This window comes from Bombina bombina, chromosome 3, assembly GCF_027579735.1.
Source record: "Bombina bombina isolate aBomBom1 chromosome 3, aBomBom1.pri, whole genome shotgun sequence".
Classification (NCBI taxonomy): domain Eukaryota; kingdom Metazoa; phylum Chordata; class Amphibia; order Anura; family Bombinatoridae; genus Bombina; species Bombina bombina.
In genome coordinates, this window is record NC_069501.1 from 223744714 (window position 1) to 223772400 (window position 27687).

At 39.8% G+C, this 27687-nt stretch overlaps 1 protein-coding gene across 9 annotated transcripts in view; it reads left to right on the top strand.

The window, feature by feature from the left end:
- Nucleotides 1-27687, top strand: part of MYO18A (myosin XVIIIA) — a 527256-nt gene that overhangs the window by 329851 nt on the left and 169718 nt on the right. For all 9 annotated transcript variants that reach the window (XM_053706173.1, XM_053706175.1, XM_053706166.1 and 6 more), the window contains 2 exons: nt 17859-17986; nt 18995-19149. In XM_053706173.1, coding sequence (XP_053562148.1) covers nt 17859-17986; nt 18995-19149 — 283 coding nt within the window. The remainder of the gene's footprint in view (nt 1-17858; nt 17987-18994; nt 19150-27687) is intronic.

A 27687-nucleotide genomic window follows, 5' to 3' on the forward strand; every position in this document is an offset into this window, starting at 1 on the left:
TCCCTGCATGATCCGGATCGTCTCTACAGAGCTCAAGGGTCTTCAAAAATTATTTTGAGGGAGGTAATCACTCACAGCAGACCTGTGAGATTGTGCTTTGACTGTGATAAGACGTTTATATTTTGTACATTTTTTTCTGCTATTAAGGGTTAGTTATCCATTGCTAATGGGGGCAATCCTTTGCTAAATTTATGCCTTTACCGGGAAAAATTTGGTTTTTATAATTTCTCCGGTTCATTGTTATTCAACTGTCATAGTTTTTTTCTGTGCTTCTTAAAGGCACAGTGCGTTTTTCATATTACTTGTAAATTGAGTTGAAAAGTATTTCCAAGCTTGCTAGTTTAATTGCTAGTTTGTTAAACATGTCTGACTCAGAGGAATATCTCTGTGCTATATGTGCAAAAGCCAAGGTGGAGCCCAATAGAAATTTATGTACTAATTGCATTGATGCTACTTTAAATAAAAGTCAATCTGTACAAATTGAACATCATTCACCAAACAACGAGGGGGAAGTTATGCCGACTAACTTGCCTCACGTGTCAGTACCTGCATCTCCCACTCGGGAGGTGCGTGATATTGTAACGCCGAGTACTTCAGGGCGGCCATTACAAATCACACTACAGGACATGGCTAATGTTATGACTGAAGTTTTGTCTAAATTACCAGAACTTAGAGGTAAGCGAGATCACTCTGGGGTGAGAACAGAGTGCGCTGATAATATTAGGGCCATGTCAGATACTGCGTCACAATTTGCAGAACATGAGGACGGAGAGCTTCAATCTGCAGGTGACGGATCTGATCCAAATAGAGTGGATTCAGACATTTCAAACTTTAAGTTTAAACTAGAAAACCTCCGTGTACTGCTAGGGGAGGTATTAGCGGCTCTGAATGATTGTAACACCGTTGCAATCCCAGAGAAATTATGTAGGCTGGATAGATACTATGCAGTACCAGCGAGTACTGATGTATTTCCTATACCTAAGAGGCTTACAGAGATAATTACTAAGGAGTGGGATAGGCCCGGTGTACCCTTTTCCCCCCCTCCTGTATTTAGAAAAATGTTTCCAATAGACGCCACCACACGGGACTTATGGCAGATGGTCCCTAAGGTGGAGGGAGCGGTTTCTACTCTGGCTAAGCGTACCACTATCCCGGTGGAGGATAGCTGTGCCTTTTCAGATCCAATGGATAAAAAATTAGAGGGTTACCTTAAGAAAATGTTTGTTCAACAAGGTTTTATATTGCAACCCCTTGCATGTATTGCGTCTGTCACGGCTGCGGCCGCATTTTGGTCCGAGTCTCTGGAAGAGACTCTTGACTCAATAACTATAGATGAGATTTCAAATAAGCTTAAAACCCTTAAGCTAGCTAATTCATTTATTTCAGATGCCGTAGTACATTTAACTAAACTTACGGCTAAGAATTCCGGATTCGCCATTCAGGCACGTAGAGCACTGTGGCTAAAATCCTGGTCAGCTGATGTTACTTCTAAATCTAAATTACTTAACATACCTTTCAAAGGGCAGACCTTATTCGGGCCCGGTTTGAAAGAAATTATCGCTGACATTACAGGAGGTAAAGGCCATGCCCTGCCTCAAGACAGAGCCAAACCTAGGGCTAGACAGTCTAATTTTCGTGCCTTTCGTAACTTCAAGGCAGGAGCAGCATCAACTTCCTCTGCGCCAAAACAGGAAGGAGCTGTTGCTCGCTACAGACAAGGCTGGAAACCTAACCAGTCCTGGAACAAGGACAAGCAGGCCAGAAAACCTGCTGCTGCCCCTAAGACAGCATGAATTGAGGGCCCCCGATCCGGGAACGGATCTAGTGGGGGGCAGACTTTCTCTCTTCGCCCAGGCTTGGGCAAGAGATGTCCAGGATCCCTGGGCGTTAGAGATCATATCTCAGGGATATCTTCTGGACTTCAAAACCTCTCCCCCAAAAGGGAGATTTCATCTTTCAAGGTTGTCAACAAACCAAATAAAGAAAGAGGCGTTTCTACGCTGTGTACAAGATCTTTTGCTAATGGGAGTGATCCACCCGGTTCCGCGGTCGGAGCACGGACAGGGGTTTTACTCAAATCTGTTTGTGGTTCCCAAGAAAGAAGGAACCTTCAGACCAATCTTGGATTTAAAGATCTTAAACAAATTCCTAAGAGTTCGATCGTTCAAAATGGAAACTATCCGGACAATCTTACCCATGATCCAAAAGGGTCAGTACATGACCACAGTGGATTTAAAGGATGCTTACCTTCACATACCGATTCACAAAGATCATTACCGGTATCTAAGGTTTGCCTTCCTAGACAGGCATTACCAGTTTGTAGCTCTTCCATTCGGATTGGCTACGGCTCTAAGAATCTTCACAAAGGTTCTGGGCGCTCTTCTGGCGGTACTAAGACCGCGAGGAATTTCGGTGGCTCCGTACCTAGACGACATTCTGATACAAGCGTCAAGCTTTCAAACTGCCAAGTCTCATACAGAGTTAGTACTGGCATTTCTAAGGTCGCATGGGTGGAAGGTGAACGAAGAGAAAAGTTCTCTCTTTCCACTCACAAGAGTTCCCTTCTTGGGGACTCTTATAGATTCTGTAGAAATGAAGATCTACCTGACAGAAGGCAGGTTAATAAAGCTTCAAAATGCTTGCCGTGTCCTTCATTCCATTCAACACCCGTCAGTGGCTCAATGCATGGAGGTAATCGGCTTAATGGTAGCGGCAATGGACATAGTACCCTTTGCACGCCTACATCTCAGACCACTGCAATTGTGCATGCTAAGTCAGTGGAATGGGGATTACTCAGATTTGTCCCCTACTCTGAATCTGGATCAAGAGACCAGAAATTCTCTTCTATGGTGGCTTTCTCGGCCACATCTGTCCAGGGGGATGCCATTCAGCAGACCAGATTGGACAATTGTAACAACAGACGCCAGCCTACTAGGTTGGGGCGCTGTCTGGAATTCCCTGAAGGCTCAGGGATCATGGACTCAGGAGGAGAGTCTCCTTCCAATAAACATTCTGGAATTGAGAGCAGTTCTCAATGCCCTTCTGGCTTGGCCTCAGTTAACAACTCGGGGGTTCATCAGGTTTCAGTCGGACAACATCACGACTGTAGCTTACATCAACCATCAAGGAGGGACAAGAAGCTCCCTAGCGATGATGGAAGTATCAAAGATAATTCGCTGGGCAGAGTCTCACTCTTGCCACCTGTCAGCGATCCACATTCCTGGAGTGGAGAACTGGGAGGCGGATTTCCTAAGTCGTCAGACTTTTCATCCGGGGGAGTGGGAACTTCATCCGGAGGTCTTTGCCCAAATACTTTGACTTTGGGGCAAACCAGAGATAGATCTCATGGCGTCTCGCCAGAACGCCAAGCTTCCTTGTTACGGGTCCAGGTCCAGGGACCCGGGAGCGGTCCTGGTAGATGCTTTGACAGCACCTTGGACCTTCGGGATGGCCTATGTGTTTCCACCCTTCCCGATGCTTCCTCGATTGATTGCCAGGATCAAACAGGAGAGAGCATCAGTGATTCTAATAGCGCCTGCGTGGCCACGCAGGACCTGGTATGCAGATCTAGTGGACATGTCATCCTGTCCACCTTGGTCTCTGCCTCTGATACAGGACCTTCTAATTCAGGGTCCTTTCAAACATCAAAATCTAATTTCTCTGAAGCTGACTGCTTGGAAATTGAACGCTTGATTTTATCAAAGCGTGGATTTTCGGAGTCAGTAATTGATACCTTAATACAGGCTAGGAAACCTGTTACCAGAAAGATTTACCATAAAATATGGCGTAAATACTTACATTGGTGCGAATCCAAGAGTTACTCATGGAGTAAGGTTAGGATTCCTAGGATATTGTCTTTTCTACAAGAGGGTTTAGAAAAGGGTTTATCTGCTAGTTCCTTAAAGGGACAGATCTCAGCTCTGTCCATTCTTTTACACAAACGTCTGTCAGAAGTTCCAGACGTTCAGGCTTTTTGCCAGGCTTTGGCCAGGATTAAGCCTGTGTTTAAAACTGTTGCTCCACCATGGAGCTTAAATTTAGTTCTTAACGTTTTACAGGATGTTCCGTTTGAACCCCTTCATTCCATTGATATTAAATTGTTATCTTGGAAAGTTCTGTTTTTAATGGCTATTTCCTCGGCTCGTAGAGTCTCTGAGTTATCAGCCTTACATTGTGATTCTCCGTATCTGATTTTTCATTCAGATAAGGTAGTTCTGCGTACTAAACCTGGGTTCTTACCTAAGGTTGTCACTAACAAGAATATCAATCAAGAGATTGTTGTTCCATCATTGTGTCCTAACCCTTCTTCAAAGAAGGAACGACTTATGCACAATCTAGATGTAGTCCGTGCCCTGAAATTTTATTTACAGGCAACTAAAGATTTTCGCCAAACTTCTTCCCTGTTTGTCGTTTATTCTGGACAGAGGAGAGGTCAAAAAGCTTCTGCTACCTCTCTCTTTTTGGCTTCGTAGCATAATACGTTTAGCCTATGAGACTGCTGGACAGCAGCCTCCTGAAAGAATTACAGCTCATTCTACTAGAGCTGTGGCTTCCACTTGGGCCTTTAGGAATGAGGCATCTGTTGAACAGATTTGCAAGGCTGCAACTTGGTCTTTTCTTCATACTTTTTCCAAATTTTACAAATTTGACACTTTTACTTCTTCGGAGGCTATTTTTGGGAGAAAGGTTCTTCAGGCAGTGGTCCCTTCCGTATAAAGATCCTGCCTGTCCCTCCCGTCATCCGTGTACTTTAGCTTTGGTATTGGTATCCCAGAAGTAATGATGACCCGTGGACTGACTACACTTCCAAGCTCTGCTTGGGTGATCCTCTTGCACTTCCTGTTGGGGAGGAGTTAATATCCCAGAAGTAATGATGACCCGTGGACTGACTACACTACAGGAGAAAGGAATTTATCAGGTAAGCATAAATTATGTTTTCTCCTTCTAGTATACATAAAAGTCTTTTAAAACTTCTCTTTTTTCAGATGAATTTTTAAATGAACATCATCATTCTGATACTGATAATGGTTCTTCTGGTTCAGAGGTTTCTGTCTCAGAGGTTGATGCTGATAAATCTTTGTATTTGTTCAAGATGGAATTTATTCGTTCTTTACTTAAAGAAGTATTATTTGCATTAGAGATTTTTTTCTTTCCCGTGTCCCAGTTAACACAGCAAAGGCTCAGCATTTCTGAAATGTGTTTCAGATCTAGAGTTGGCTGGAGTATTTATGCCAGTTCCAGTTCTGGAACAGGGGCTGGGGTTTTATTTTATCTCTTCATTGTACCAAAGAAGGTCAATTCCTTCAGACCAGTTCCGAATCTATCATTATTGAATCGTTATGTTAGGATACCAACATTCAAGATGGTTACTGTAGGACTATCCTGCCTTTTGTTTAGCAAGGGCATTATATGTCTACAATAGATTTACAGGATGTGTATCTGCATATTCCGATTCATCCAGATCACTTTTAGTGTCTGAGATTCTCTTTTTAGACAAGCATTACCAGTTTTGTGGCTCTACCGTTTGGCCTAGCCTCAGTTCCAAGAATTTTTTTCAAAGGTTCTCGGTGCCCTTCTTTCTGTAATCAGAGAACAGGGTTTTGGTATTTCCTTATCTTGGTACTTGCTCAGTCTTCTCATTTTCGAAGAATCTCATACGAATCGACTTGTGTTGTTTCTTCAAGTTCATGGTTGGAGGATCAATTTACCAATCAGTTCATTGATTCCTCAGACAAGGGTAACCTTTTTTAGGTTTCTAGATAGATTCAGTGTCTATGACTCTGTCCTTGTCAGACAAGAGAAGTTTAACATTGATATCAGCTTGTCAAAACCTTCAGTCACAATCATTCCCTTTGGTAGCCTTATGCATGGAAATGTTGGGTCTTAGGACTGCCGCATCAGATGCCATCTCCTTTGCTCGTTTTCACATGCGACCTCTTCAGCTCTGTATGCTGAACCAATGGTGCAGGGATTACTCAGATATCTCAATTAATATCTTTAAACCGATTTTACGACTCTCTGACATGGTGGACAGATCACCATCGTTTAGTTCAGGGGGCTTCTTTGTTCTTCCGACCTGGACTATAATCTCAACAGATGCAAGTCTTACAGGTTGGGGAGCTGTGTGGGGGTATCTGACGGCACAAGGGGTTTGGGAATCTCAGGAGGTGAGTTTTCCGATCAATATTTTGGAACTCCGTGCAATTTTCAGAGCTCTTCAGTTTTGGCCTCTTCTGAAGAGAGAGTTGTTCATTTGTTTTCAGATAGACAATGTCACAACTGTGGCATACATCAATCATCAAGGAGGGACTCACAGTCCTTTGGCAATGAAAGAAGTATCTCGAATTTTGGTTTGGGCGGAATCCAGCTCCTGTCTAATCTCTGCGGTTCATATCCCAGGTATGGACAATTGGAAAGCGGATTATCTCAGTCGCCAAACGTTGCCTCCGGGCGAATGGTCTCTTCACCCAGAGGTATTTCTTCAGATTGTTCAAATGTGGGAACTTCCAGAAATAGATCTGATGGCTTCTCATCTAAACAAGAAACTTCCCAGGTATCTGTCCAGATCCCGGGATCCTCAGGCGGAGGCAGTGGATGCATTATCACTTCCTTGGAAGTATCATCCTGCCTATATCTTTCCGCCTCTAGTTCTTCTTCCAAGAGTAATCTCCAAGATTCTGAAGGAATGCTAGTTTGTTCTGCTGGTAGCTCCGGCATGGCCTCACAGGTTTTGGTATGCGGATCTTGTCCGGATGGCCTCTTGCCAACCGTGGACTCTTCCGTTAAGACCAGACCTTCTGTCTCAAGGTCCTTTTTTCCATCAGGATCTTAAATCCTTAAATTTAAAGGTATGGAGATTGAACGCTTGATTCTTGGTCAAAGAGGTTTCTCTGACTCTGTGATTAATACTATGTTACAGGCTCGTAAATCTGTATCTAGAGAGATATATTATAGAGTCTGGAAGACTTATATTTCTTGGTGTCTTTCTCATCATTTTTCTTGGCATTCTTTTAGAATACCGAGAATATTACAGTTTCTTCAGGATGGCTTAGATAAGGGTTTGTCCGCAAGTTCCTTGAAAGGACAAATCTCTGCTCTTTCTGTTCTTTTTCACAGAAAGATTGCTATTCTTCCTGATATTCATTGTTTTGTACAAGCTTTGGTTCGTATAAAGCCTGTCATTAAGTCAATTTCTCCTCCTTGGAGTTTGAATTTGGTTCTGGGGGCTCTTCAAGCTCCTCCATTTGAACCTATGCATTCATTGGACATTAAATTACTTTCTTGGAAAGTTTTGTTCCTTTTGGCCATCTCTTCTGCCAGAAGAGTTTCTGAATTATCTGCTCTTTCTTGTGAGTCTCCTTTTCTGATTTTTCATCAGGATAAGGCGGTGTTGCGAACTTCTTTTGAATTTTTACCTAAGTTGTGAATTCCAACAACATTAGTAGAGACATTGTGGTTCCTTCATTATGTCCTAATCCTAAGAATTCTAAGGAGAAATCGTTGCATTCTTTGGATGTTGTTAGAGCTTTGAAATATTATGTTGAAGCTACTAAGTCTTTCCGAAAGACTTCTAGTTTATTTGTTATCTTTTCCGGTTCTAGAAAGGCCAGAAAACTTCTGCCATTTCTTTGGCATCTTGGTAGAAATCTTTAATTCATCTTGCCTATGTTGAGTCGGGTAAAACTCCGCCTCAGAGGATTACAGCTCATTCTACTAGGTCAGTTTCTACTTCCTGGGCGTTTAGGAATGAAGCTTCGGTTGATCAGATTTGCAAAGAGGCAACTTGGTCCTCTTTGCATACTTTTACCAAATTCTACCATTTTGATGTATTTTCTTCTTCTGAAGCAGTTTTTGGTAGAAAAGTACTTCAGGCAGCGGTTTCAGTTTGAATCTTCTGCTTATGTTTTTCATTAAACTTTATTTTGGGTGTGGATTATTTTCAGCAGGAATTGGCTGTCTTTATTTTATCCCTCCCTCTCTAGTGACTCTTGTGTGGAAAGATCCACATCTTGGGTAGTCATTATCCCATACGTCACTAGCTCATGGACTCTTGCTAATTACATGAAAGAAAACATAATTTATGTAAGAACTTACCTGATAAATTCATTTCTTTCATATTAGCAAGAGTCCATGAGGCCCGCCCTTTTTTGTGGTGGTTATGATTTTTTTGTTATTCCAATTCCTTATTTTATATGCTTTCGCACTTTTTTCTTATCACCCCACTTCTTGGCTATTCGTTAAACTGAATTGTGGGTGTGGTGAGGGGTGTATTTATAGGCATTTTAAGGTTTGGGAAACTTTGCCCCTCCTGGTAGGAATGTATATCCCATACGTCACTAGCTCATGAATTTATCAGGTAAGTTCTTACATAAATTATGTTTTTTTATAAGATTGGCCAATCTTTATTTTCTCCTAAATTGTATTTTATGAATTCATTCATGTCTGGTCATAATTAGTTTTTTATTTATGTTTAATTTTAGCGATGTTCAATTTTATTAAATGCTTATTATTTAAATTCATACCTTCATTTCAGTATAAGACAGATATCTGCACTCTTTATATTATCACTACATTGTTGCCACATCTGATATGTTTCACCTATTCCATTAGCACTGATTACATAGTTTCACATTTCATCCACATTTAATCCCCAATGTAAGTCCTTTCTCCAGATTTAAATAATTTATATTATCTGCACTAGCCACAGTATTTTATCATATTCATATTATCTGCACTTACCATAGCTTTTTCGCCTTATTGTCTTTACCTTTTTTCCCCCAGTATACTGAGTTTTTTGAGACACACCTCATATCATAGCATACTTAGGCCTCTCTTTTGAGGCGCTCCTTTCACCTATACACTTGGAATTATTATTCCTGAGAAGACATTTCCTTCCACTAGTGGACTTCTGGACTTTTCAGCAGTATTTATCCCGTTAGCAGACAACTCCAGTAGTGGATTATCTCATATATTATGTCTTTTATCCATGGTAATGATCTCAGCACCCAGAAGTGTTCTTAGAACACACCAAGCACTGGTGAAATTGCCCCATAGATCATATAACATCTAAATTAAAGGTTGTGTCTACACTTCTTGGAATACAGACTTTGATGCAGCCTTTGTAGGTGTTCTAGCTTTCTTTTCCTTCCATAAGGCAGGGAGAGTCCACAACTTCATTCCTTACTGTTGGGAAATACAACACCTGGCCACCAGACGGAGGCAAAGACACCCCAGCCAGTGGCGCAAGTTTCGTCATTTCCTACGTCTTTGTTGACGTTAGGTTGTTGGTGCGAAGTCACGCATGTTACGTGAGTTGAATCATTTTCGGATGTTGGTTGGCGCCAAAAATATTTCATTACTATTTGCGTTGTGCGTCATACTCGGCGCCAAATATTTTTTAGTTATTTTACCCCACTTCCTTTATGCTTTTGCTCTTTTTATATTCTAGAAAGCTATGCTGTTTGCTTTTCTGCCTATTTAGCATATGCATTTTTTCCCAATCCTGAAACTGCTATATGAGGAAATTGAATATTTGTTTAAATGTAATTTTTCTTTTACATTTTTGCAAAGATGTCTCAGTCTGATCCTGCCTCAGAAGCTGCTGTAGGAACTATGCTATCTGAACATAGTTCTACCAAAGCTAAGTGTATCTGTTGTAAGCAAGCTGAGATTATATCTCCGGCTATATTATGTAACAGTTGTAATGATAAGCTTTTGCATGCCGATAATGTTTTTATTAGTACTAGTACAGCACCTGTTGTTCCCTCAACATCTAATGTACATGATATCCCTGTTGATATGAAAAATTATATTGCTGATGAAATACAGAAGGCTATGTCTGCTATTCCGTCTTCTAATAAACGTAAAAGGTCTTTTAAAACTTCTCATAAGTCTGATGAAATTTGTATTGACAGACAACATACTGAAATATCCTCCTCTGATGAGGATCTCTCTGGTTCAGAGGACCCTACTTCAGACATTGAAATTGATAAATCTTCTTATCTTTTTAAGATTGAATATATTCATTCTTTATTGAAATAAGTATTGGTTACTTTGGGTATTGAGGAGTCTGATCCTCTTGATAACAAATAAAGTAAGCGTTTAAATTCTGTTTTTAAACCTTCAGTGATTACTCCTGAGGTTTTTCCTGTTCCAGATGCTGTTTCTGATGTGATTGCTAAGGAATGGTCTAAGCCTGGTGCTTATTTTAATCCTTATTTTAGGCTCAAAAAGTTATATCCTTTACCAGTGGCTAAATTGGAGTTTTGGGAAAAATTCCCTAAGGTTGATGGGGCTATTGCCAAATGTACTACTATTCCTATGGAAGATAGTACTTCTTTTAAGGATCCTTTAGATAGGAAGATTGAATCTTATCTAAGGAAAGCTTACTTACATTCTGGCTATATTCTCAGGCCTACCATTTATATGGCTGATGTTGCAGCTGCATTAACTTTTTGGTTGGATAGCTTAGCACATCAGGAAGCAGATCCTGATTTGTCTAGCATTATTCGTTTGCTTCAACATGCTAATCATTTTATCTGTGATGCTATTTTTTATATCATCAAGCTTGAGGTTAAATCAATGTATTTAGCTATTTTAGCTAGAAGAGCTTTATGGCTTAAATATTGGAATGCTGACATGGTATCTAAATCTAGATTATTATCTCTATCTTTCCAGGGTAACAATTTATTTGGTTATCAGTTGGATTCTATTATTTTCACTATCACTGGGGTAAAGGAGTTTTTTTGCCTCAAGATAAAAAAATCGAAGGGTAAATCTAAATCTTCTAATTGTTTTCGTTCCTTTCATTAAGTTTTTTAATCGTTTGGTAAGGGTCCCAACTTTCAAGATGGTGACTATAAGGACTATTCTGCCTTTTGTTCAGCAAGGTCATTGCATGTCCACTATAGACTTACAGGACGCTTATCTTCATATTCCGATTCATCCAGATCACTATCGGTTTCTGAGATTCTCTTTTCTAGACAAGCATTACCAATTTGTTGCTCTTCCATTTGGCCTAGCGACAGCTCCAAGAATCTTTTCAAAGGTTCTCATCCCCTTCTATCTGTAATCAGAGAGCAGGGTATTGCAGTGTTTCCTTATTTGGACGATATCTTGGTACTGGCTCAATCCTTTTCATTTAGCAGAATCTCACACAAATTAACTAGTGTTGTTTCTTCAAAGTCATGGTTGGAGGATCAATTTACCAAAGAGTTTCTTGATTCCTCAGACAAAGGTCACCTTTTTAGGTTTCCAGATAAAGACAGAGTCATGGACACTGAATCTAACAGACAAGAGACAAATGAAATTGGTTTCAGCCTGTCGAAACCTTCAGTCTCGATCATTCCCTTCAGTGGCTATGTGCATGGAAGTTTTCGGTCTCATGACTGCAGCATCTGACGTGATCCTCTTTGCTCGTTTACATATGAGACCTCTCCAGCTTTGCATGCTGAATCAATGGTGCAGGGATTATACTCGGATATCACAATTGATGTACTTAAATCCAACATTCAACTCTCTCTGTTTTGGTAGTTGGACCATCATCAGATTATTCAAGGGGCCTCTTTGTTCGACCTTCCTGGACTGTAGTCTTGACAGTCTTTCAGGTTGGGGAGCTGTCTGGGGGTCTTTGACAGCACAAGGGGTTTGGAAACCTCAAGATGCGAGGTTACCAATCGATATTTTAGAACTCTATTAAAAAGAGAACCATTCATTCGCTTTCAGACAGACAATATCACATATAACTCTGGCATATGTCAATCATCAGGGAAGGACTCGCAGTACTTTAGCAATGAAGGAAGTATCACGGATACTTTCTTGGGAGGAATCCAACTCCTGTCTAATTTCTGCGATTCATATCCCATGTGTAGACAATTGGGAAGATGATTATCTCAATCGTCAGGCTTTACATCCGGGGGAGTGGTCTCTCCATCCAGATGTGTTTTTTTCAGATTGTACAGATGTAGGGTCTTCCAGAAATAGATCTGATGGCTTCTCATCTTAACGGGAAACTTCCCCGATACCTTTCCAGGCCCAGGGATCCTCAGGCAGAGATGGTAGATGCGTTAGCAGTTCCTTGGTCTTACCTACTTGCTTATATTTTTCCGCCTTTAGTTCTTCTTCCAAGGGTGATCTCCAAGATCATAATGGAACAATCACGTGTTTCTGATAGCACCAGCATGGCCTTACAGGTTTTGGTATGCAGATCTTGTCCGGATGTCCAGTTGCCAACCTTGGTCACTTCCTTTAAGACCAGACCTTCTGTCTCAAGGGCTGTTTTTCCAGTCTTAAAGGTTTCTCTGATCCAGTGATTACTACTATGTTGCAGGCTTGTAAGTCTGTTTCAAGGAAGATCTATATAGGGTTTGGAAAAACTTATATTTCATGGTTTTCTCATAAATTCTCTTGGCATTCTTTTAGAATTCCTAGATTATTACAGTTTCTTCAGGACAGTTTGGATAAAGGTTTGTCTGCAAGTACTTTGAAGGGACAAATCTCTGCTCTTTCTGATTTATTTCATAGAAAGATTGCTGAACTTCCTGATATTCGCTGTTTTGTTCAGGTTTTGGTCCGTATCAAACCTGTTAAGTCTTTTCTCTAATTTGGTTTTAAAGGCTTTGCAGGCTCCTTTTTTTGAGCCTATGCATTCTTTAGATATTAAACTACTTTCTTGTAAAGTGTTGTTCGTTTTGGCTATCTCTTCTGCTAGAAGAGTTTCTGAATTGTCTGCTCTCTTTTGTGAGTCTACTTTTCTGATTATCCATCAGGATAAAGCTGTTTTGCAGACTTCGTTTAAATTTCTTCCTAAGGTTGTGAATTCTAACAACATTAGTAGGGAAATTGTTGTTCCTTCTTTGTGTCCGAATCCTAAGAATTCTCTTGAGAAATCTTTACATTCTTTGGAAGTGATAAGAGCTTTGAAATACTATGTTGAGGCTACTAAGGATTTCAGGAAGACTTCTAGTCTATTTGTTGTCTTTTCTGGTTCTAGGAAAGGTCAGAAAGCCTCTGCCATTTCTTTGGCATCTTGGTTAAAGCTTTTGATTCACAAGGCTTATTTGGATGCAGGACAGTCCCCACCTCAGAGAATTACAGCTCATTCTACTAGATCAGTTGCCACTTTGTGGGCTTTTAAGAATGTAGCTTCAGTTGATCAAATTTGCAAAGCAGCAACTTGGTCTTTTTTGCATACATTTACTAAATTGTTCCATATATTAACTAGATTTTTCCATTTCGATGTATTTTCTTCTTCAGAAGCAGTCTTTGGTAGAAAAGTTCTTCAGGCAGCTGTCTCAGTTTAATTCATCTGCTTGAATTTTAAGTTTTTTTTTTCTTGAAATTTATAGAAAAACTTATTTTTTGTTTAGATTTAATTTCTCAGCAGAAATAGCTGTTTTTATTTTATCCCTCCCTCTCTAGTGACTCTTCTGCGGACTTCCACATCTTGGGTATTTTATCCGATAAGTGACTCGCTCATGGACTCTTGCCATTTCCAAGAAAGAAAACATAATTTATGTAAGAACTTACCTGATTGATTTATTTATTTCATAATGGCAAGAGTCCATGAGGCCCACCCTGTTTTTGGTGGTTATATATATATTTTTTTATAAAAGCACAATATTATTTTCCAGTTCTTCTTTTTTTGTATGCTATGTTACTCCTTTTTACACCTCACTACTTGGCTATACATTAAACTGAATTATGTGTGTGGTGGGAGGTGTATTTATAGGCATTTGAGGTTTGGGAAACTTTGCACTCTCCTGGTAGGAATGTATATCTCATACATCACTAGCTCATGGACTCTTGCCATTATGAAAGAAATTAATTTATCAGGTAGCGCCTTGAGACCCTCACGGGTGATTAGTTTACGCTTTACAAGTACCCAATAGATAGATAGATCAGGCAAGTTCTTACATAAATTATGTTTTTTCTGCGAACCCATCCAGACTATCGCTAACTGCTCCTAAGCACTCAGTGTTGATGAGTTTCACTGCTTGCTGCTACTCACTCAAGTCAATGTCAGAAGCACTGCTGCAAGACTGTCACACTTGAGAGGCTGTGCCTGTTCCACAGCATGGATCCTGGAGGGCCAGACCGGTTTTTATATCGACTTAATGTGAGTTTTTTAGGCTCATAGACTGTTTTTTTTGGCTTGAAACAAACCGGTTTCACTTTCGTTTTTGAAGTGTTGCGCAGCTCATAATAGCTTGGCGCCATTTTTCATAGCAGGGAAAGTCCTGTCTTACGTACTATGTGACTGGGTGCGGTCTTTCATTTCCTAAGATCCGGCTGCAGACATCTGTCCTGAGGAGAGCGTTTTCACTGTTAGCGGTCTGGGTATATACAAAGCTATGGATGACTCTGATACTACATTAGAAGGTTCCGCTCCTTCTGTACTGATTAATAATTCCGGTTTATATTGTGAAGAGGCCATGGTTTGCCCGCCTGCTCAATTTTGTTCCATTTGCATTGTTCTAAAGTCTAAAAAGGGAGACAAGCCTGCTAATACTCACAGCGCTATTAGCCCTTCTGAGCCGTCTACTTCTCAGGAATCTGGGTCCCGAGAAATTACTAATCTTTCTACATTACCCGCTCCACATGCAGTTCCCCGCGGCTTAACTAATCCTCCATCTGGAAGGGGCCTTTTTACCAGTGGATTTTACTTTGCAGTTATAATCGGCGGTGTCTGTGGCCCTGAGTGCCTTACCTCGTTCTAACAAACGCAAGAGAAAGGTTAAACATAGTTCTCCTGACCTAGTGTCATCTAGATATTTATTGAATTTAGCTACTATATCCCAGCTATCCGAGGATGAGTTAACCTCTGTAGCTTCAGAGGGTAACCTTTAGGAGTCAGGGACTTCAGTTACTAAACCTCTTTCAGCGGAGGAACCCTCCTTTAGATTTAAAATTGAGCATCTGCGTTTTTTATTAAAGGAGGTTCTGTCTACTCTAGAGGTTCCAGAGGCTACACTCCCTGAGGAGTCTACGATCCCTAAATTAGACATAGTTTACGAATATAGGAAAGTCCCTCTGACTTTTCCTGTGACAGTTAAGATGGTGAACATTATTAGTAACGAATGGGAAAGAAAAGGAACTTCTTTTTCCCCCTCGTCTACTTTTAAAAAATGATTCCCAGTCCCTGACTCTCAATTAGATTTGTGGGGCTGCATCCCGAAGGTGGATGGCGCAATCTCCACGCTGGCTACTACTATCCCTCTGGAGGATAGTTCTTCTTTTAGAGAGCCTATGGATAAAAAAATTTGAAACTTTTATGAGTAAGATGTTTCAACATACAGGGTTTTTATTTCAACAGGCGGCAGCTGTAGCCGCAGTTGCTGGAGCAGCTACCTACTGGTGCGACATTGTCAGAGCTCATTGAGGTAGAGACTCCCCTCGAGGATATTCAGGAGAGAATTAAGGCACTGAGAATTGCTAACTCCATCTGTGAAGCGAATATGCTGATTATTCTCATAAATGCAAAGACTGCTGGCTTTGCGGTTCTAGGCCGCCGGGCTCTCTGGTTGAAGTCTTGGTCTGCGGATATGACTTCTAAATCCAGACTCCTTTCTCTTCCCTTCAAGGGGAAGATTTAATTCGGTCTAGGGCTTGACTCCATTATCTCTACGGTTACTGGAGGGAAAGTTGCCTTCCTACCGCAGGATAAGAAGAATTCGGCCTAAGGGACGGCAATTGTCTAATTTTCGTTCCTTTCATGCTGACAAATCGCAATGACAGCAGTCCTCTTCCAAGTCAGAGCAGCTCATGAGTACTTGGAAGCCGGCTCACTCCTTGAATAAGTCCAAACAAACTAAGAACCCCACTGAGAACAAATCGGCATGAAGGGTTGGCCCCCGATCCGGGATCAGATCAAGTAGGGGGCAGACTGTATCTCTTTTTTTTCAGACTCTTGGTTTCAGGATGTACAGAATCATTGGGTCCTGGAGGTTGTATCTCAAGGATACAGGATAGGATTCAAGTCTCATCCGCCCAGGGGCAGATTCCTACTCTCCAGTCTTTCGACAAGACCAGAAAAGAGAGCTGCCTTCTTAGGTTGCGTATGGGATCTCTCCTCTCTAGGAGTAATTATCCCAGTACCTACAACAGAAAGAGGTTTGGGGTTTTATGCAAACCTTTTCATGGTTCCAAAGAAGGAGGAAACTTTCCGTCCAATTCTGGACCTAAAGTGCCTAAACAAGTTTGAGTGTTCCCTCTTTAAAGATAGAAACAATACGGACAATCCTGCCTCTGGTTCAGGAAGGACAGTTTATGACCACAATAGACCTGAATGATGCATACCTTCACGTCCCGATTCACAGGAAACATGTTCAGTCCCTGAGGTTTGCTTTTCTGGATCAGCACTTCCAGTTCATAGCAATTCCGTTTGGCTTAGCTACTGCTCCAAGGATATTTACAAAGGTTCTGGGGGCTCTTCTAGCCGTTGCCAGAACACAAGGTATTGCAGTAGCACCTAACCTGGACGATATCTTGGTACAGACACCATCTTTTTATCTAGTGGAAGAACATTCAGAAACCCTTCTCAGTCTTCTTCGATCACATGGATGGAAGATAAACTTGGAAAAGAGTTCTCTTACTCCACGTACAAGGGTGAATATCCTGGGAACTATAATAGACTCCATATCCATGAGTATTCCTCACAGATTACAGACATTGCAAGCTAACTTCTGCATGTCTTGCCCTCTAGGCCTCCTTGAGACCTTCAGTGGCTCAGTGTATGGGGGTAATCGGACTCATGGTGTCCTGCATAGACATCATTCCTTTTGCCAGATTCCATCTCAGGCCCTTACAACTATGCATGTTGAGACAATGGAACGGGGATCATTCAGATCTGTCTCAACAGATTGTGCTGGACAGCTTGTCGAGACTCGCTCTCCTGGTGGCTCTGTCCAGATCATCTGTCCCAAGGCACATGCTTGTTGAGATCGTCCAGGGAGATTGTGACTCTGGATGCAAGCTTTTCTGGCTGGGGAGCCCTTTGGGGGTCCTTACTGTTGCTCCAGGTACCTAATCGGGCTCTTAGAGGGCCCAATGTCCATCCCAATTTATGACTAGATCTGCTCACAAGGTTCATCCCTTTTACTCAAAACTTGTCTCTTCCTGTGCTGACTTGGTTACAAAACCTTAATTTCTAGTTCATAAAAAAATCTCCTCAGTATGTATCAAGACCCTTCAAGGAACATTAAACCCAATTTTTTTATTTCATGGTTCAGATAGAGCATACAATTTTAAGCAACTTTTTATTTTACTACTATTATCAATTTTTCTTTGTTCTCTTGCTATCTTTATTTAAAAAGCAGGAATGGCCCATTTTTGGTTGAGAACCTGGGTTATGCTTGCTTATTGGTGGGTTAATGTAAGCCTCTAATAAGCAAGCGCTATCCATGGTGCTGAACCTAAAATGGGCTGGCTGCAAGAGAACAAAGAAAAATTGATAATAGGAGTAAATTAGAAAATTGTTTAAAATTGCATGCTCTATCTGAATCATGAAAGAAAAAAGTTGGGTTCAGTGTCCCTTTAAGGCAGCTCACAATCATTTTACAGTCAAACTTTAAGTTGTGAGGAAAACTTGCTAGCTTGAAAATTCCTCCAGCAAACAGCGTGTTAATGTATTCAGAATGTTTTTCACACAAAGGCTTACTGGTCAAACTGTTAGAAGCCTTCTTTTGCACAGTTTTGTCTCTCCTCCGTTTTTTTTTAAATTGTGGCTTATTAATTTACTGCTCATGAATCAACTTCTGCTTCATGTGTTGTCATTCAATACATTAATGGATGTATCTCTGAGTATAGATTTGTTTTTCCTCGTGTTCATCCTCGCTAACACATGACTTTATTTTTTTCAGGAGGAGAATGGCGTTTGAAGTATGAGCGCTCAGTACGAGAGATTGATTTTACCAAAAAGCGCATGCAACAAGAATTTGAGGATAAATTGGAAGTAGAGCAACAGAGCAAGAGGCAGCTTGAACGAAGAGTAAGAACATTCTTTATATCCTTTATTCAGAAAATGTTTACAATTTTTAAAGGGCATATGTTGCTGAATGGAAACTGCCTATGCATATGCTTAAAGGGATAGAAAGGTCAAAATGTAAATGTGCATTTCAATTTGAGATAGCGTTTCTGCAATATATTTCCATTAGCAAGAATGCTACTAGTAAAAGTTATTACGGTTTTCCAGTGGCATATGCACATATCCTGTGATTGCCATGCATCAGTATTGAAACACCATGCCTGTCCAAATAGCTGGTGGTGGTGTTTATTGCTTTGTGTCTTGCACGCTACTGCTAAATCTCTGAGATGTGGTCTTTGAATACTGATGCATGAAACCCCCCCCCCCATGGCATATGTGCGTATGCTGCAGGGGAAAAAACTTTTAGTAGAAGCATTTTTGTTAATGGAAAAAAATTGCAAAAATGCTTTTATTTCAATTTGAAATGTACCAATGCGCATTTCAACTTTGAGCTTTTATCTATTTAAAGGAATATAGACATTTAAAGTTAAATTCCCCATGAAATTCTTAATTACGGTAACTATTTTAAACATTTTAAAATGTTCCTCCTCCATTCCTGTAACTTTATCTCTGAAAACTTTTCCACTGCCCCAGAGAGTCTGGAGTGCATAAACCCAGTGCAACATTATACACAGGGATTACCTGATCTTTGTGGAATCTGTCCCTAATCGGCCACTGCAGAGGGGGAAAAACAATATTCAAGACGTTTTACAAAAGCGATGTCCCTGAACTTTAAAACAATACAACTTTTGCTGTTATAAATGTTTTTAAAACATTTTATTTTGAAGGCATTGCGAAACTGCATGTATATTCTATGTATATGTAATGCTGTATGACACTTTAAGACTGTGTTTACTTAACACTGATGCAGGGTTCCATGTCTTCCTGTTTTACACCATTCACATGCAGAGTTAACGCTTGCTTCTTTAGATACTGTCCTGATTTCTGGCATCTAACCAGATTTACTTTCAGTTAGCAGATCTACAAGCAGACAATGAAGAAACCCAGCGAACTCTGCAGCAACTAAAGAAGAAATGTCAGCGTCTCACAGCTGAATTGCAAGACACCAAACTGCATCTAGAGGGTCATCAGGGACGCAATCATGATCTTGAGAAAAAGCAAAGAAGGTTGGTGATGTCACTAGCTAAAAGACATGTCTGTCTAGTTTTTTCCCCAGTACAGTTGTGTACATACATCATTTGTTGCAGAAAAAAAACATTTAGTTTAAAGGGATAGTCTAGTCAAAATTAAACTGTCATGATTTAGACAGAGCATGCAGTTTTAAGCAACTTTCTAATTTACTCCTATTATCAATTTTTCTTTGTTCTCTTGGTGTCTTTATTTGAAAAGGCTGGAATGTAAGCTTAGGAGTCGGCCCATTTATGGTTCAGAACCTCGGGTTGAGCTTGCTGATTGGTGGCTACATTTAGACATCAATCAGCAAGCACTACTAAGCTTACATTCTTGCTTTTTCAATTAAAGATACCAAGAGAATGAAGAAAATGAAAATAGGAGTAAATTAGAAAGTTGCTTAAAATCGCATGCTCTATCTGAATCATGAATGTTTAATTTTGAATAGGCTATACCTTTAAGATGACAGAAATACAAAGTAACTGAACTGCTGTGTAATTTGTATTATTAATACTCATTTCTCCTACATTGGTGTGTCCGGTCCACGGCTTCATCCTTACTTGTGGGATATTCTCATTCCCTACAGGAAATGGCAAAGAGAGCACACAGCAAAGCTGTCCATATAGCCCCCCCTCTGGCTCCGCCCCCAGTCATTCTCTTTGCCGCTCTGTACAAGTAGCATCTCCACGGGGATGGTAAAGAGTATGTGGTGTTAGTTGTAGTTTTATTTCTTCTATCAAGAGTTTGTTATTTTAAAATAGTGCCGGTTTGTACTATTTACTCTACAACAGAAAGTGATGAAGATTTCTGTTAAAAGAGGAGTATGATTTTAGCACCAGTAACTAAAATCCATTGCTGTTCCCACGCAGGACTGTTGAAACCAGAGAACTTCAGTTGGGGGGAACAGTTTGCAGGCTTATCTGCTTCAGGTATGATCAGTCACTTTTCTAACAAGACCTAGTATTGCTAGAAGACTGTCAGTTTTCCCTTCTGGGATAGGTAAGCCATTTTCTTAGACTCAGTAACAGAATTAAGGCTTACAACTTGGGCTCTATGCTGGTTGACACTATTATGGGCTAAGTCGTTTGGTTTTTATCATCTTTAGGTGACATTTGGAGTGTTTTGCAAACTTTGAAACACTTTTGGGGAACTTTATTGCGCCTGGCAGCCGTTTAGACGCCTAATCTTGTCAGAAAGGCCCCTTCACTCTGGAATGCAGAGGGAGGAGGCCTCATTTTCGCGCCTCAGTTGCGCAGTTACTTTTCACTAGGCAGGTCATGCAGCATCACGTGGAAGGTCCAGAGGCTTAGAAAAGGACTTCAGAGAGGCTTATTACTGTTGTGAATAACCCCTAAGGAAGATAAACGCTGCAGCAAAGACTGTGGCAGGGACTGCAGTGTGTTTTAAACTGGTTAATTGTTATTTTAGCTCCGGTTTGGACATTTAGGGGTTAAGTGGCTTGAAAATTGGTGTGCAATACTTTCAAAGCATTAAGACACTGGGGTAAGGTGGAAGCTTCTAGGACGAGCACAGCATCTCGGGGGGTGTGTTCCGGTAGGAGGAGCTGTACAGCAGAGCACACTGAGTTTGGCGTGCTGCTCCAAGTGTGGACTGCACAGGTATCATCTTCCCGTGGCCAGTTTTTTCCCGTTGTTGGTGTGAGAAGCACCCTAGGGAGAGGGTAAATCCATCTTAGCCCCGGCAGGAAACCCCCAAGTGACTTATGATCGGCTCCTAGTCTGAGCCGCAACTTCATAGTGCTGAGAAAAGCAAATATAGACATAGCGTATAAGTATCCAAGGTCTAAGGCTGATACTTACTCACCTTGTAAAAAGGCAAAGACCCAGCTGGCAATGATATAGCTGACGGAGTGGAACGCCGGAGGCACGCAGGCTATCGGGAGTGGACCGGTGGGATAGTGAAGGCAAAGCAAGTGTGCCCGCTGTGGGGTAGTTCTACCTCCTAGGGCATTGTGCGACGGACACCCCTCGACCCTTTTGGATATTCACCGGGTACTATCGGGGGTGCAGCAGAGAAGGCGACGAATCAGGAAGCCGCTTCGAGGTTGAGCCCTCTTGAGGAGCCAATAGAGGAGTGAGGTGTGTGAAGACGCCGACGCCACGCTCTCCACGCAGGCAAAAGTATTGCAGAGCTACAGAGGTTCTATCGTGGGTGCAGAGGAGAACAGCCGTATAAGCCTCTTGTCAAATTAGTCTTATAAGAATCCAAAGAAGCTGCCAGTATTTGTAAGTTTTTTTTATCTACTTGCTTATTTCGGCTGGCTTGATGGTGACATTGCTATAATCAGTGAGCAGAGGAAAGGCCGCCGTGCCATTATATCTAAGTGCTGGTATCACCATTTTGGAAAATTGATCTATAAAGTGACAAACTGTGTGGGCTTACTTCTATATTGTCTCTGAATGTAACTTTTGGATATCAGTCATATATTGCCATGGAAAAGGAGTAAGCTACCACGGAAAATCAAGTCCCTGAACTTTTGTTATTAGAAGCAAGGGTTAAAGACCCTATTTGGGATATATATAAATATCATATAAGGCAATAATATATCACAGGATAATTGTTGGGCTAAGATACAGTTTGGGGGGTATTTAGCCTCTTTAAACTCTGTATCATTATTTATCTTGTCTTCTTTCTAAAACAAGTTATGCTTAATATTACTATATTAATGGAAGCTACTCAAATCATTGTCAATTGATCAGTATTTCCGCTGTCTTTTTATGCTAAATGTGGTTACATGTATGTTAGGACATATAAGCCTGAAAGGTACTGTCTGGAGATTAAGATCTCAAATATTCTTCAAATAAGTTGAAGCCAACTCAACTAATAAGTATTTCATAGGGACTAAGTCGTTTGCATAACAAAAGTGTATGATTTCTTGTGTTTTGATATAATAAGGTTAAAAGATGAGCCCAACGGCAATGCTGTATCTAACATAACTGGTTGAAGTAATTGAATTAGTACAGGCACATATTCACTAGTAACACTATTAGAAGTAACACAATTTGAATCATATATAAAAAAAAAAAGAAAAAAAAAAAAAAGGGGGGTTACACACAGATCTACTTGCTGTTCACGATTTATTTATTTATTTATTGCTTTTTTTGCTATTGGTTTTTTACCTGATAATGTACACTTGATTTATTTTTTTCTTTCTTGTTTGCACTATCCTTAATGGAAAAATGTATCACCCAGGTGAAATCTAATTCACCCAAAATGCCTGTAAAAACAAAGGATAAAAAAAGTAAAATGATGGATACCAGTTTAGATAGCGTAATAGAAGTTAATAAAATGCCGTTTGATCCACAAATGCTTATTTCACAGTTGACAGAGATATTTTCCCCACAATTTGAAGGGATAAAGAAAGAGCTAGGGACCATTTCATCCGAATTAGTCACGCTATCTTCTGAAGTTAGACAATTTGCGGCTAGATTAACAGAGGCAGAGACCAGAATCTCTGATGTAGAAGATGTAACTCATATACATCAAGACCTAATACAGAAACAAGAAACTAAAATTAAAAATATGCAGATACGCCTGGAGGATCTTGAGGATCGCTCCAGGCGTAATAATATCAGGATAGTAGGTTTGCCAGAAATTCCAGAGTTTGAGGACCTATTGAAATTTACTGCAGTCACATTACCACAAGCATTAGGGATGTCACCACAGGCATTACCATTAGTAATAGAGAGAGCTCATAGAGTGGGCCCAAAGAATTCCTCCCGGGATGGGGTTTCAAAAAATAGAATTTGTGTCTTCAAACTACTAAAATTCCAAGATAAGATCGAAATATTGAAGTTATTTTAAAAAAATGACCCTCCTATCTTTGGAAAGAGTAGGATTTTATTATTTCAGGATTTTTCCTTTGAAACTTCTTCAAAGAGAAAATTAATGGCCCCATATTGTACACAATTGATAAATAAGGGGATAAAAGCCCATATGGTGTACCCGGCCCGTATAATTGTAGATGATAAAGGTGCTAGGTATGTCTTTGATAAGGTGGATGAAGTAAAAAAATACTTAGTCTGGGTAATCAGTAGAAGACGTATATGGATGAGGTGTTTACTATTTAGGTACTTTATGCTAAACAGAAATAATGAAGTTGTTAGTTTTGCATTTTTATGTGTTTTTATATATATATTTTTTTTCTATCCCTCTCTCTCCTGTGCCCTTCTCCCTTTCCACCCCCGGCGGGTGTCCCTCCCTGCCCCACCCCGGGGTCGTAATATATGTGTACTTATTAGATGAGTGAAGGACTTAAAATTCTCTCCTGGAACGTGGGGGGGATTACCTCCCCCATCAAGCGGAAACTGGTCATTAAAACATTAGCTAGCTATAAACCTGATATGGTTCTCCTACAGGAGACACATCTCAATGAGCAAGAAGCAGCAAAATTAAAAATAAAATGGGTGGGTGAGGTGGTCTCCACATCAGAGTTATATAGAAAGTGTGGGGTCGCTATTCTTTTTCATAAAGAATTAGATTATAAATTAATCAAGGTAGAAATAGACCCAGCAGCAAGGTTTATTCTTCTCCAGATACAATTGAAAAATATAAAATTGATTGTCTGTAATATATATGCTCCAAATGAGTTTTCGACCGCTTTCTGGGAAGGAATAAAATTAAAGTTATTCCCGTTGGTATCTGAGAATTTGATACTAGGAGGGGATTTCAATGCAACTCTGTGTCCAGAGCTAGATAGATTTTCGAAAAAAAACAATTCTCATTATAATAAGAATGCTAAATATTTAAGACAATTTTGCTCAAAGTTGAAATTAGTGGATGTATGGCGGTACAAAAATCCTGATCTAGTCGCGTTTTCATGTGAATCCAAAACACACTGCACCTTCTAGAATTGATCTCTCTTTAATTTCGGAAACATTAGCGCTGCAGGATCTAGAAAGTAAAATGGGGGACTTTTGTGTCTCAGACCATGCTATTGTCTCATTGATATTTCCCTCAGGTAATAAAGAAGGGTAAAGTACCAAGATTTATTTTTCCTCGTCATTTATATACTAATTTGAAATTTGTTAATTTTGTAAAAACTTCATGGCAGCGGTACTATAATGAAAATTTAAATTACCTTTGTAAACCAGAAATTATGTGGGAAGCATTTAAAGCGGTTTTACGGGGGGGAGATTCAGTCCTATGTGAGTATAGGAAAGAAAAAGAATAGAGCACGAGAAAATCAAATTACAAATCAAGTTAAGAATTCATATAGAAAATACTATTCGAATCCGACAGTAGCTAATTGGGGAAAATATAGAGATCACAGAAAAGAAAGAGATCTTTTTCTAAAACAAAAATTGGTAGAGGAGGAAACAAAGATTAATCTTTATTTTAGAGGGGTGCATGGTTGCTCTGCAAAATATTTGGCCAAACTGACAGAAGCAAGGAAAAAAAAGAATCTTATTTTAGCTATTCAGACAGATAAAGGTAGACTTACAGAAACCACAGGAATTGTTGAAACTTTTTATACCTATTATCAACAACTCTACACGAGAATTGAAATAGATAACAGGAAGCAGGATATGTTTTGGAATATGATAAAAGTACCTAAAATATCCGGTGATGATTTAATTTTGATCAATGCCCCAATTTCCATGGAGGGAATTAAAAAAGTAATAGATAATCTAAAGTTGAATAAAGCAGCAGGGCCGGATGGATTTCCTGCAGAGTTTTATAGGTGCTTAAACGGTGATATACTTTCGATATTAGAAAAACTTTTTAATTTTTACTTTTGTTCACAGAGTCCTATTTCAAGTTACTTCTGCGCAGCAAACATTTCGCTTATCCTATATAAGGACAAAAATGCGGTGGATCCTGCCTCATATAGGCCAATTTCAGTCTTAAATATAGATTATAAAATATTAATGTCTATTATTGCATCCAGAATATCTTCCTGTTTGCACAAAATTATTCATCCAGATCAAACCGGGTTTATGGTAGGCAGGAATCCAGCCAAAAATATTCGTAAACTGGTTAATATTTTAGATTATGCTTGGAACATAGATAAGGATAAGCAGGAACCTTTATGGCAGGATGTTGCTATTCTTTCGCTAGATGCTGTTAAAGCGTTTGACTCAATTGTGTGGGAAAATTTATTCCGAGCATTAGACCAATTTGGATTTAAGGGGGAATTTGTACAATTTATCAGTAGATTATATCATAACCCTATATCTTTTATCTTGGTTAATGGGATGATATCCCCTAAAATAACTTTGCAAAGAGGGACTAGACAGGGGTGTCCCCTGTCCCCGCTACTGTTTAACATAGCATTGGAACCCCTTGGAATCCGTTTTAGAGAAGTTCTATCTGGAGTCCCAGTTGGTACACAGTCTCTTAAAACGCTATTATATGCAGACGATGTGTTAGTATTTCTGGCTAATATACAGTATTCTATACCAACGGTCCTTCAAATTTTGAAAATTTTTAGTTCCTTCTCAGGGTACAAGATAAATCTGGAAAAGAGTGAATTAATGTATTTAAATAATACTCAGACAGTAGTACCAAATATCCCATTTAAGCAAGTTGATGCGATTAAATATTTAGGGTTAGTCTTACATAAAGACCCTAGCCGGTGGTATAAAGCCAACTTTGAGCCACTTTTTTGGAAAATTAATTCTGATCTACATTTGTGGGCAGCATTTCCTCTGTCTTTGACAGCCCGTGTTAATTTAATTAAATCTATTGTTTTCCCCCGTCTGCTATACCCATTGCAGAATCTCCCTTTATTTATCTTGAATAAGGATTTGAAATCAATTAATGCGTCATTCTCTAAATTCATCTGGAATAACAAAAAGCCCCGAATTGCATTAGGTAAATTAATGCAAAAGGTGGACATAGCGGGATTAGCATTGCCCAATCTTAAGTTTTATAATTTAGTTGTGCTTGTCAAAATAGCGATAGATTGGCTTGCAGGATCCAATTTAGTATCATCCGAGGAGATTGAAACTTTTTTTAATTGCCCCGTTCTCATTAAAAGCAATTTTACATTCTTCAATACAGAAGTTGCCGCAGAATATTAGTTGCCTCATTTCTATTAAAAATGTTGTACAAGCGTGGCATAAATTCTGTACAGTGTTAGATTTGGATTTTTCCTGCTCTGATTTTCTACCCATTGTAGGTAATCCAAGCTTTCTTCCAGGGTTATACCAAAAAATATTTAAAGACTGGGCTGGAAAAGGCTTGCAATTTGTTAAACAAATACTGGATGAAAACCATCAAATATTATCAGTAGAAGATATTTTCAGTAAATATGGGATTCCTAGGTCTGGTTTATTTGCTTATTTTCAAATTCGACACTTCATTATGGCTCAGAGGTGGCGTGTCCCCCTTAAAACGGTCTGGCAGGATATTAAATTATGCATACAAAAATTTATTGCAGGTGATGCGTCAATCTCTCTACTGTATGATATCATGCTCAATAAACAGAGCCAGGCCATTAAGGATAATCTATGTAAAACTTGGTGTTCGGTAACTTTATCAGTGGAACATGAAACAATTGATCAGAGTTTTAAGTCTATGTCCAAGTGTAAAGTACCAATATCCTGGAAAGAATCTCATATGAAAGTGATTAATAATTTCTATCTTTTCACCTTGGAAATTATCCAAGTTTTACCCTTCTGGTGTTACTCGGTGTCCGCGGTGTGCACATGGCAGGGCAGATTTACTTCATATGTTTTGGTTATGCCGCAAGGTTAGACAACTTTGGCTGAAAATTATTTTTTGGTTCAATAAATCATATAAAGTAACAATAGCCTTATCTGCGATAGATATTTTTTTCTCCAACATAGGTGTGTCCGGTCCACGGCGTCATCCTTACTTGTGGGATATTCTCTTCCCCAACAGGAAATGGCAAAGAGCCCAGCAAAGCTGGTCACATGATCCCTCCTAGGCTCCGCCTACCCCAGTCATTCTCTTTGCCGTTGTACAGGCAACATCTCCACGGAGATGGCTTAGAGTTTTTTAGTGTTTAACTGTAGTTTTTATTATTCAATCAAGAGTTTGTTATTTTGAAATAGTGCTGGTATGTACTATTTACTCAGAAACAGAAAAGAGATGAAGATTTCTGTTTGTATGAGGAAAATGATTTTAGCAACCGTCACTAAAATCCATGGCTGTTCCACACAGGACTGTTGAGAGCAATTAACTTCAGTTGGGGGAACAGTGAGCAGTCTCTTGCTGCTTGAGGTATGACACATTCTAACAAGACGATGTAATGCTGGAAGCTGTCATTTTCCCTCTGGGATCCGGTAAGCCATGTTTATTACGATTGTAAATAAGGGCTTCAAAAAGGGCTTATTAAGACTGTAGACTTTTTTTGGGCTAAATCGATTGATTATTAACACATATTTAGCCTTGAGGAATCATTTTATCTGGGTATTTTGATATAATAATATCGGCAGGCACTGTTTTAGACACCTTATTCTTTAGGGGCTTTCCCAAAGCATAGGCAGAGCCTCATTTTCGCGCCGGTGTTGCGCACTTGTTTTTGAGAGGCATGGCATGCAGTC